Raw genomic sequence first — 12,687 nt, forward strand, 5'->3', positions numbered from 1 at the left:
GGTGGTCAAGAACGCATATGGCATGCTTTCCTTCATTGGACGGGGTATTGAGTACAAGAGTTGGCAGGTCATGTTGCAGTTGTATAGGACTTTGGTTCGGCCACATTTGGAGTACTGTGTACAGTTCTGGTCGCCACACTGCCAAAAGGATGTGGATGCTTTGGAGAGGGTGCAGAGGAGGTTCACCAGGATGTTGCCTGGTATGGAGGGTGCTAGCTATGAAGAGAGGTTGAGTAGATTAGGATTATTTTCATTAGAAAGACGGAGATTGAGGGGGACCTGATTGAGGTCTACAAAATCATGAGGGGTATAGACAGGGTGGATAGCAAAAAGCTTTTTCCCAGAGTGGGGGATTCAGTTACTAGGGGTCATGAGTTCCAAGTGAGAGGGGAAAAGTTTAAGGGAGATATGCATGGAAAGTTCTTTACACAGAGGGTGGTGGGTGCCTGGAACGCGTTGCCAGCGGAGGTGGTAGATGCAGACACGTTAACGTCTTTTAAGATCTATTTGGACAGGTACATGAATGGGCAGGGAGCAAATGGACACAGACCGTTAGAAAACAGATGACAGGTTAGACAGAGGATCTTGATTGGGGCAGGCTTGGAGGGCCGAAGGGCCTGTTCCTGTCCTGTAATTTTCTTTGTTCTTTGTTATTTGTTCTTTGTTCTCTTTCTCCAATGAACTCTTTATGTGGTCAGCTTGAAACTTGGATGACTTGTACATGCTGAAGACATTGTTGCAGCTTACTTGAAATCATGCTGTCTGTGTTTAAGTGGAGATACACAATTGTACTTGCCTTGAAAGCAGGACCAGAGGCAGAGGAAGACCTAGAAAGGAATTGTTAGAGGCAGAAGAGGCTCAGTCTCCGGGACCAATACTCACCTTAAAACATGAGTGGAAGCAGATGCACGTTGTTGGATTTTCTTTTGGAGCTGTGGCAGTGACACCACAGTGTCATGATTTTTTGTTACATTAAACAAGAACCATTTCAGCAACAGTCTTATTATAAAAATCAGAAAACCCCATCTAAGAATCACTCCTCCACCCGAAAGCTTGTTGTTCAGTTGGCACAGCTGTGACTGGTTTCTACAGCTTTTTCCTTTTTGACGTCTAAACACCTTCAGAGCAAACTCAAATTTTTCGTAGCTTCCAACAGTTTTCTTAGTAGCTTAGCACTTTAACCATCACCTTTAAAGTACCCAGGGAGACAGACTAACTCACTGACTTTTTGGATGTCTCTGTGTCTTCTTGTGTGATTAGACACGTTTGCTACTCAGCAACAGTGCAACTTTGTCTATTTCATTTAGGAGATCGAATTGATAACAGTCCGTTCTATTCCAAGGCTGTAAGCACTCATGAAAAATATATGTATAAACAAACCTGAGACATCATGGCATTAAAAGACTCAAACTAAAAATGAAAGGAAAACCATGGGCCTACTTTTGCACTGCTTTTAAGTGGTATTGGCAATGGTAAGAAGGTTTAGGAGATGTAACAAGAATGAAAAAATAAGATTCCCAACATCAAGAGCGAAAATTTCTGATTTTCTCTTTAGAGTTTAAATGTTGAGTTCTTAATTTTACTAGGATTGCTGAAGCGTTTTTTTCTTGCAGTTTGAAAACAAATGTTGCAGAATGGAGAAATATCAAAATTGAAATTGGTGGATAGCAGCAATCAGCTATTTTATTGCTTTATAAATAGAGGAGCAAGCTGTAAGAAACTAATGGAAATAAAAGAAATGTATACCAAACAAAAAGCAGGAGTATAATATATTTTATATTGTCATTCTGTACGTGTTGCCAACTTTATTTTTGTTCATTTCTAATTATTGTTGCATATTTCAATTTATTTTAGAAAAGAAAGGAAAAGGTGCCTGTGACCAAATGGAATTTAGGAATTAGTGATGATTATATGTTAATTAACATTTAATTGGGTGAAAACTGTGTATGTATATGAAGATGAAGTAATCAGTATGTTGAATTCATAGATCATAGAAGCCCTACAGTGTGGAAACAGGCTCTTCAGCCCCATGAGTCCACACTGACCGTCAGAGCATCCTGTCCAGACCCATCCCCCTATAACCCACCTATTCTACACATCCCTGAACACTACGGGCAACTTAGCATGGCCGATCCACCCAGCCTGCACATCTTTGGATTGTGGGAGGAAACCGGACCACCCGGAGGAAACCCATGCGGACGTGGGGACAATGTGCGAACTCCACACAGTCACCCGAGGGTGGACTTGAACATGGACCTCTGACGCTGTGAGGCAGCACTGCTAACCACTGTGCCACCGTGCCCTGTTTCTGACTGTAAATTACCTACATTTGTCTTCAATAATCATTTTCTCTTCACATATCTGTGGAAGATTTAGTAATCAGTTTGTATATTCTACACAGGCTTAGTCTCATACTCTCCCCCTCTTAATGAATCACTTTGTTCTCTTTTTCTGTAATCTACACTTCTCCCAATCCTCAGGTCTGCAGTTTATTTTTTTTTTGACATTTATTTTCCCTACCTTGGATCTAATATATTTTCTAATTTCTATCGTTAGCTGTGGTTGAGCCATCTTTTCTGTTTTAATTGGACTGACTGCATCAAAGCTACATGACGACGATGTACAGAATTCATTCTTCACACTTGTTCTTAAAACAGTTCAAAGCCCTCTCTATAACACATTATTTTCAGGTTTGATTCAATGACTCTACTGATGGCAAAAATATTGAATTATTCCCAACAATCTGAACTCTGTTTTGAGATTTCTTCACATTTAATTAGCGAGGGGGGAGAAAAGCCAGGGCAAGACAGCAGGAAATTCTAGATGTACTTGCTTGGTTATAGTTACCTATTTCTAAACAACTTTTGCAAATAAAGGACAAAATCAAAATGTCAATAGGCTTGAATGAATGAAGTTGGATAAATGGAATTATGTGCAGATATGCCGTAACCTAGTTGAACAGTTGCAATTGTGCAGAGGGCTAAGGCATCAGACTTTGCTTCCGTGGCACCTCTTCTGCCTCAGGAGCGTGCGGCCCTCTCTAGAGATGAATGTATTATTTTGGGTGACAATTCAGTGGTGCCATCCTTTGGTTGGGACGTTAAACTGAGGCTGTGAGATATTGAACTGAGGCTGCTCGGCTTGATGTCAAAGATTCAAGGGTTCAATTTAAAACTTCACAAATATTCAACTTACTCCACTTGTATTACAAAAATAAAAAAGTTCATTTCTAGAGGTCCTGGGTCAACTGTTTGAACTGATCACCATGCTGTACAGAAATTGGCTACTCATTTCCCTATATTTCTGAAGATATTGCATTAATTGTGAGTGCTTAAGATCATTCTGTGCTCAAAAGGATTCTTTCTATATGCATGTCAATTGTGCTGACATATCTGTACCCAAATAAGGTAAATGTGTGCAGTTCTTGCATTTTCTTCATTGTTGCTGTAAAAAAGCTTTTCACCTTGCATCCACAGGACAATTCTTAACTGCTATTTTAAGAGGAAAACCAACATGTATGTATTGTTTGAGAAGAGAATGCTGAAAGGGCATACAATTAAGTAATATGGTACAGGGTTCCCTGATCAATGAATGTTGACTTATGAATGCTGATCCTAATGTATATCATACAATGGTGTAATTTTAAACACCTGGCATAAAAACATTTTCTGTACTTACTTTATATTGTCCTGCATTGTGTTCCAACTTTCATACAAATTGACTTGCCAATGGACTCAAGGATGGAACCCATTCACAACTTGGGGACTGCCTGTATACAAATTTCAGTACCAAAATTTAGGCCTTATGTCTCAAAGTCTGGCAGATTGTATTTACCTTTGGCTGTTTGCAACAAGCAAGGTACTGACCATCTTGTGTTTGCAAAGCTCGCATCAAAGTGACCAGTGTTAAATGTGATTCTTTATAGGCATAATTGCTAGATAATCCTAAATATGTGAAGAATTATGATGACAGTTTAGTAATGTTGGTCAGCCTTGAGGTTTGGCATGCTTGTTTCTGCTGGAAACTACATGTATTGATACACAGGGCCCTGTTCTTCGCTGTCAGAAGGAACGTGTCTGTGCAATGTGACTGTTTCATTTCAGCAAAATAGGTGACCGCCGCTCCTGCTTTATTTCTCAGGGCAATGTCGTGAACAGTCAGAGGAACCTGTTTACTTTAAAATTTAAGCAAAGGCTGGCTATTAACTGTCAATCATCATTAACTGATACATTTTCCATGGCATGTCACTACAAATTAGAGTTCACTGCCAACCAATTACCTAAGACTGTGACTCAGTGGTTAGCACTGCAGCCTCACAGCGCCAGGGACCTGGGTTTGATTCCAGCCTCGGGTAACTGTCTGTGTGGAGTTTGCACATTCTCCCCGTGTCTGTGTGGGTTTCCTCTGGGTGCTCCGGTTTCCTCCCACAGTCCAAAGATGTGCAGGTTAGGTGGATCGGCCATGCTAAATTGCCTATAGTGTTCATGGGTGTGTGGATTATAGGGGGATGGGTCTGGGTGGGATGCTGCAATGGGCGGTGTGGACTTGTTGGGCCGAAGGGCCTGTTTCCACACTGTAGGGAATCTAATCTAAAAAAGACAATTGCTGGCTTTTCCCTTCAATTAAGTTCTTCCAAATTGTCCTGAAAGGCTTTGACAAAATGTATTTCTTTCCGGCAATATTCAAAATTTTGTACTACCAAATGACTATTCTCTTAGTCTCTTCGATGTGTGAGAATTAACACTTAAGCAAAATTTAAACAGCTTTGGAAGCTGTTTAGTAGCCCACTGAAGTGATCTTTTATTTTAATGAATATGAGGCTTGATTGCTGGCTACCTCATGTCTTTGCTACCTCATACCTACAAACACCAAAACGCATTGAACAACTCAAGTCAATGGATTTCTAAAGCTCTGGCTGATCCACAGCTGCAGTATAACATTTCAATTCTGATCACCAAATTTTCAGAAGGATGTTACAGTAGAATCCCGACAGTGTGGAAGTAAGCCATTCAGCATGTCAAGTCCACACCAACCCTCCAAAGAGCATCCCATTTAGACCCATCCCCCTGCACTATTACCCTAAACCTTGCATTTCCCATGGCTAATCCGCCTAGCCTGCACATCTTTGGACTATGGCAACAAACAGGAGCACCCAGAGGAAATATGGGGAGAATGTGCAAACTCCACACAGGCAGTTGCCAAAGGATAGAATCAAACCCAGGTCCCTGGTGCTGGAAGGAAGCGTGCTATCCACCGAGCTACCATGCCATCCTTGAGACAGAGAAGAGGTTTGCCAGAATAGTTCCATGGATGGGAGAGTTTTTAATAAAGTTAGAACTGAGAAGCTGGGTCTGTTTACTTTGAAGCAAAGGACGCTGAGGGGGGATGTGATTGAGGTTTACTCATTTATGATGGGGGGATGCTTAGATAAATTAAATAACAAAAAGCATTAATTTATGGCACCAGAATGAGGTGACATAGATTTAAGGTTTTCGGCAAGAGATACAGGGTGATTATGAGGAGAAGCATTTTTAATGCAGTAAATAGTAATGACCCATAACAGGCAATAGGTTAGGATGATTTAAGCAAATATGATCAATTATTTCAAAAGGAAACTGGAATAGCATTTGAGGGAAACTAAATTCCAGAACTACAGGGATAAAGCAGGAAAAAGAAACTGTGACTAGGCTGTTCCACAGAAAGCTGATACGGACTCAGTGGGTGGAATGGCTACTTTTGTGCTGTATTGACCTCATGACTCCATAGGCACCTTTTACAATATCCAATTTTAACTATTGCCTAGAAAACCTTTGGCGCACGATGCTGATTGTGTATAATATAATAATCTGGATACTTAACGGTTCAGTATTTTTCCAATGTTCGTATTTTTAAATCTGGTTTTCATGTTGTATATTATTCTCACAGAAACATTGGAGTTTCAAATAGGGATAGATAATATCCTTTTGAAAATGAGACTGAGAGAATGCAATTGACCACCTTGCTTGGAAAAGAAATGACAGAATTATCACCTTGAGGAAATTCTTTTCTTTTTCCTGGGCCTAGTGGCATATGGAGCAGATAAAGCGTGTGCTTATATCTGTTTGTACAGCTAGATTTTCCTGGAACAGATTGCTTGCCTGTTGCCATTTGCTGTAGTTTGAGTTACTCCACTCTACACCAAATATTGTAGTCAAAGAGACTATGCTGCTCTTATTGCCTGTCATAAGTACATTAGGAGGATTTTAGCTTTGGTCACACTATGAAAACAGTTCCCACAGGCAGTAAGTCCCGGAGGACAACTCAAACCAAGAGCTTCTGATTCAGCAGCAAAAATACTAACCTCTGTGTCACAAGACGTCCTGAGCATAGTCAGATTGCTTAGAAATTAGGTCATTGGCATGTTCTAAAAGGACTGTAGATCTTGTTGATGACCTACTGGCAACGGAGAAATTTCACTGAGATAACAAGATGAGGCTTAGTAAATGATAAAACCTCTCGGGACTAATAAGAAACAGATTCACAGTTGTTGAAATAGTAAACATGATACGAAGATCAGGTGAATTGTTCAGCATGGAATTGAAAATAATTCAAATACGATGTTATTTTCAACCACAAGCACTTAGTTTTATAATGCCTTTAACATAATGAAATAATACAAATTGCTTTACAGAAGGTTTACCAAATGAAATATGCCACCAAATCAAATAAGATATTGGGACAGATGATTAAAAACCTTGTAAACGACGTAGATTTTAAGAAGTCTCGACAATAAAGAAGAAAAAAGAGTTATTGAAACAGAGAGGTTTAGGGAGGAAACTGCAGCACTTATGACCTGAACAGCTGAAAACATAGTCAGTGATGGTGGAGTGATTAAAATTGGGCATGCATAGGAGGCCAGAATTAGAGGAATCCAGGTATCTAACAACATTCCAGGGCTGGAGATTCAAATAGTAGGTTTGAAAGAAGACACAAAGTAACCTATTATGTAATTGTTTCAAAGAGAATTACTTAGGATGTTGGAACATCTTAGTGCAAGAAAAAACTTTATTACTCTGAAAAGACAAAAAGGACTCGATTTATCCTTCAGCCTGCAATCATACTCATTGGAAAAGGTTGTAAAATGTGAGGCTGGATGAACACAGCAGGCCAAGCAGCATCTCAGGAGCACAAAAGCTGACGTTTTGGGCCTAGACCCTTCATCAGAGAGGCTTTCATCGGTGGGGTCTCCGGCCGTGTCCTCATGGTCAATGGCGGCGGGTGCATGGTGGGGGAGGGGCAGGGACAGAGTCGGGATTTGGGAGGCGCAGGAATCCTCTTGTGGGGGGCAGGGGCCAGTGAGTTTGTTGTACTTACAATTTTTGGTGTCCAGTAAAGCTGAGTGGAACTGGGTGTTCAGTCTGTGGATCCTGCGGAGGATAAAAAACAGCAGAGGTCCTTTGCAGGTCTGGGAGAGGGAGGCTCTGAGCTGGGGCAGGCTGGATTGCAGTGCCTGGAGGTGCCGGCGCATGGCTGCGAGTGTCTGTTTCAGGACTTGCAGGGAGAACTGCTTCTGAAGGGTCTGAATATTCTGGGTGTAGAGGTGGTCACGGTTGGGGCAAAATTGGGAAGGCTGAAATGTGGACTGTAGTCCCTTTGGGATGATCTGGTTCCGTAGGCAGGTGCTGAGGAAGGTGATGTGGCTGTGGTACCTGGTTTGCTTCAGGACATGGTCGAGCAGTTTCAAGGCCGAAGAGATTACAAGAGAGTTGCAATGGGAGAGAGATTCCCTGAGGTTGGTCCGGAGGGAGGAGGGTAACTTCTTCAGGTTGGGCATCCCTGGAAGAGGCTTCGCAGTGAGGTTAAAATAGTATCAGAGATAATGGGAACTGCAGATGCTGGAGATTTCAAGATAATAAAATGTGAGGCTGGATGAACACAGCAGGCCAAGCAGCATCTCAGGAGCACAAAAGCTGACGTTTCGGGCCTAGACCCTTTGGGTCAGCTTTTGTGCTCCTGAGATGCTGCTTGGCCTGCTGTGTTCATCCAGCCTCACATTTTATTATCTTGGAATCTCCAGCATCTGCAGTTCCCATTATCTCAGAAAAGGTTGTACTGAGTTACTTTCTTGAAGGCTACAATCGCCACGGCAGTAAACCGAAATTAATTAGTCGTTAGAAAGTAACTTTAAACGTCACATTTTCGTATTTCGCAATGGAGGAAATACTGCAAATCATCTGTCATAAATGATGATAACTGGATTTACAAATGCATAGTTCAATCAGGTTTGATTAATCGCCAGGGTGATGACTTTGAGTATGTTCTGCACTATGCTTGTCACCTTGTCTCTGAAGTTCTCCGCTGCAAAGTAATATAAAAACGGGTCCAAGCAGGGGTTCATCGCTGCAATACATAGGGTAACCACGGACCCCGTTTGAACTGTACAAAAAGTTGGGGATACAGTTTCCTTGTTCAACATTAGGGTAACGTACGCTGTTCGTATTATGTGATAAGGCAAAAAACAGGTTAGAAATATAATAATTACAATAATAATTATGATAACAGCTTTTCTGCGGGAGGTCATTTGCTGACGATGCGTTATCTTTGAAGTTAGCAAAGCCTTAGCAACAAATATGTAGCCTGCGGTGATTATAAAGAACGGAATAATGCAACCCACGATCAGGGCAAATAAATTCATGGGATATATTTGACTACTCGAATGACTGAATTCAAAGCATTTTTCATGTGTTTCATTTGTCATTTTGTAATCGTCAATTTGTAAAAGACTGGATACTGCCCCCACAAACACCCATATTGCGACACACATGATTTGCACAGATCTAACATTCCTGTACTTCAAACCTTTCATTGGATGCACGACTGCGAAATAGCGCAAAACACTCATCAGGGTCAGAAAATAGATGCTGCAGTACATGTTGAGGTACAGGGCATAAGTCAGGATTATGCAGAAAGCATGTGAAAAGTTCCATTTGCTGTCGTTCCAATAATAGTGCACACGCCAGGGCAAAGTGCAGACAAAAAGGAGATCCGATATTGCCAGGTTTACCATGACGATGCTGAATGCCGTCTTCCTCTTGTATGACTTCAGGAATACATATAAACAGAAGACATTTTGAATAAATCCAAAAATAAATACGGTGAGGTACGTTGGTACAAAGGCATGAGTTTTGAACGTGTTAATGTTCGGACATGAGGCATCGTCCTGGATGCTGGAGTTATTCATATTCTGTCTTGAGAAAATCGGGCACTCGGACGTTTCTGCAGAAGGAAACCATTAATTTTATTGATAGCAAATGGATGAATATTCAAACATATAAACATGTTGTCTTGATTTAATGCTGTAAGTTATATTTATTTCGCAAACCCAAATCTCAAAGTCAAATGAAGGCCTCCTGAAAGTGACTATCCACCTTCTAGGTTTCTATCTAATCATTCCAACTATTCAGCGAAATATATCAGTACCAAAATTGGACTGTTCTTCTCTGCTGGTAGTTGTCTTAATTCCATTGCCAGTTGTGCAAATTTTTGTGCACTAGCCTCGGCTTTCATGCCCTTTTTGTAACATTGAGACTGGAAGCTGTGCTAATTTATGGCCTAATAAATACTATTGAAATTTAACAGAACCCTTTTACTAATTAGTGGGTGAATCGCTGCCACCTCATTTATTAATATTGGCTTGCCAAGGAGGAGCTGGTCTTCACACGTTTCCCAACAAAATGCACCACCTTGCATTTGTGACCCAATACTACAGAGCAAAACATGTTCATGGGTATGTCATTTGTAAGTGGACGTTGTGCTCCTCTGGCTTCGACCTTGCACCTGTCTCAAGCTCACAATATTCATTCCTACATTACAGTGAGTTTCCAAACTATATGCTCCCCTCGCCCCCAACCGCCCCAAGCAGTGATAGTGGGAATTGCTTCGCTGTACCTTCGAGCATGGGTTATAATAGCCAAGAATCGGTCTGTCAGCAATGATATTGGAAATTCAGGCAACCCTTCTCCAATGGACCCATGTGAATAATTATTGCCCCCGAGTCCGTGCGATTATTTGGGCGTGCGGGTTAACTTTTAAAAGTGCATTTAACATCACAATGACAAAGAAGTTCGGGATCTTCAATTTGTCGTAACATTACTTTTGACAATGTCTCCCACTCAAAGGAATTTCAGGCGAGATTGAGCACTGCATGAGTCGGAGAGGGGAACTTCGGATGCCCGGACTTCATGAAGACCAAGTGTTTCTCAGTGTCGTTGTTTCACAATGGATGTGGCCTCAGAGGGTCAGTCTCAAAACCACATTTGTGTGAGTGTAACGATGACAATCCGGATTGCTGTTACTGGCACCATACCTTGACACTGGGTGGCAACTTGAGCCAGAGCTCATCAACCAATCACATTCCTGTGAATTTGTGCTCACGCGTCTCAAGCTCACCTCAGTTTATTGGGATTTTCCAACCTGTCCTGATCCCTCCTATATTTTGGTGAAAATTGAATCTGGAGAGACAGGTTTGGTGAGCTACATTCCAGAAGTAGAAATTCAGCTCCATTGCATTATTTTAACGTTAGACAAACGCACAAAGTGAAGAACAAAACTATCTGACGCAGCAAAGATCATAACAATTGCTTTACATACATAATCTTGTGAAAATTTTGTTGATACCACGCCTTACTAACCTTAAATAGGAAACCTGGAGCAGGAGAAAGGCCCGGAGAGTAAATGAACCGTCCTATTCAGTCCCGGGCTTTGTTAAACAGCGCAAGGAGAACCCCGAGAGTGTTTTCTCGCGGCATTTTACGAGTTAACTGAGGATCACATTCTGACTCAGGTCGATTATAAAATGCTTCGACAGTCCCTTGGAGACTTTTACGTGGGAGCCGTATGACGTGAAGAGATAAATCAACATTGTTCATTTGTTTTGGTGATGCTGATTTTGAATTAACTGTGCCTCGATTTAGCGTTCTCCTCCTCTGTTGGACTTGGCAAATACCAATGTTCCGCACCCGTTTCAGTCTCAATCACCACCTCGCGTTTAGTCAATATCAACTGACGCTTTTCCAACTTCACTACGCAAGCTGAAGGTGTCTGTGAACTGCACGCTGTTTGTCTCTAAAACAAATTAGACTTGCATTCCATAAACTCGAATCTTTTAAACAAGAGCTAACCTTGAAGACTTAACAAATTTTCTTAAACTTTGCAAAGAAAACGAACTTCGATCTTACCTGCCTTTTCCTTTTTTTAAAAAAAAAGTCTTTAAACTGCTGCGTCCGATGATGTGGTGCAGGGAGGGGACAGGAGACTCGATCGCTTAAAATTCACAGTAGAAGCGACTTCCTATCTTCCTCCAACTCAATTGGCAGCTAAAACTGCTTTATCTAATCTCCAGGAGTTATTTTGCTAGAAGTGTAATGACTCAGACTCTATCTAGGTGGCACAGTAAAAACCTGTGCACACATTTGCAGAAATGAACTGACTGTTAAGTGAAGAGGAAGGAAGCTGTTCGTCAGGTGGCCCAGATGTAATGGGCGAATTAGCTTCATTCTGTACGTTAAATTTTACATGATTTCCGTGATATTGGTATGTTGTAAATAAATTTAGGACAAACAAAGAGCAAGGGTAGACTTCTCTGCCCTGAGACCCTGCATCACCACTCAATAAGATCATTGCTGATCCGATTTGAGCCTCAATTCTACATTCTTGAATGTCATAGAATCCCTACAGTATGGAAACAGGCCCTTCAGACCAATAAGTCCACACCAAGCCTCAAACATCCCACCCAAACCCATTCCCCTATAACCCAGGTGATCTACACTTCCCTGAACATTATGGGCAATTTAGCATGGCCAATCCACCCTAACCTGCACATCTTCGGACTGTGGAACACCTGGAGGAAACCCACGCAGACATGGGGAGAATGTTCAAACTCCACACAGTCACCCAAGGCTGCAATCAAACCCAGGTTTCTGGTGCTGTGAGGCAACAGTGCTAACCACTAAGCCACCAGGCACCCCATCCCTGATAATCCTTTATCCCCTTGATAATGAAGAATATACTACAGACTGCCTTAAAAATAATAAAGTATCATATAAAGCAGTAAGAAACAATGGGAACTGCAGATGCTGGAGAATCCAAGATAACAAAGTGTGAAGCTGGATGAACACAGCAGGCCAAGCAGCATCTTAGGAGCGCAAAAGTTCACATTTCGGGCAAGACCCTTCATCAGAAAAGCCTTTTATAGAGGCCGAGGGAGGGTAGGAGGCCTGGGGGTGGTGTCCAGGAGGAGTACTTGTGTTGGAGGTGGGAGAAGGGGTCAGTGGAGGGAGGGTTAGGCTCCTGGTTAAAGAAGTAAGCATGGAGGTGGAGGCAATGGAAAAACTGCTCGATGTCCAGACGTGACTGGTACTCGTTGATGTGTGGGTGGAGGGTGACAAAGGTGAGCCCCTTGCTGCGGACTGACTGTTCATCTTCCGTCAGTGGGAGGTCTGGGGGGATGGTGCAGATTCTAGGCCTGAACCGTCAGCTTTTGTGCTCCTAAGATGCTGCTCAGCCTGCTGTGTTCATCCAGCTCCACACTTTGTTATATAAAGCAGTAACAGGTGGTTTATGCAAATTTAAGGTCTGTATATCTCATATCAGTTAGAGGGGGAAAAAAAGCTTACTGAAATACTAAAGATTTTATTGTTGGTACGTATT

The 12,687-nt window shown here is 41.9% G+C and overlaps 1 protein-coding gene across 1 annotated transcript; it reads right to left on the minus strand.

Annotated features, from left to right (window-relative positions):
* Positions 1–8,060: 8,060 nt before the first annotated feature.
* Positions 8,061–11,331, minus strand: LOC125457249 (cysteinyl leukotriene receptor 2-like). Its single transcript, XM_048541213.2, has 3 exons — positions 11,217–11,331; positions 10,671–11,103; positions 8,061–9,255 (listed from the first exon to the last, which is right to left on the minus strand). The coding sequence occupies exon 3, from the start codon at positions 9,218–9,220 to the stop codon at positions 8,258–8,260; it is 963 nt and encodes a 320-aa protein (XP_048397170.2). The 5' UTR covers positions 9,221–9,255; positions 10,671–11,103; positions 11,217–11,331; the 3' UTR covers positions 8,061–8,257.
* Positions 11,332–12,687: the final 1,356 nt, after the last annotated feature.

This window comes from Stegostoma tigrinum, chromosome 12 (genome assembly GCF_030684315.1).
Source record: "Stegostoma tigrinum isolate sSteTig4 chromosome 12, sSteTig4.hap1, whole genome shotgun sequence".
Classification (NCBI taxonomy): Eukaryota; Metazoa; Chordata; class Chondrichthyes; order Orectolobiformes; family Stegostomatidae; genus Stegostoma; species Stegostoma tigrinum.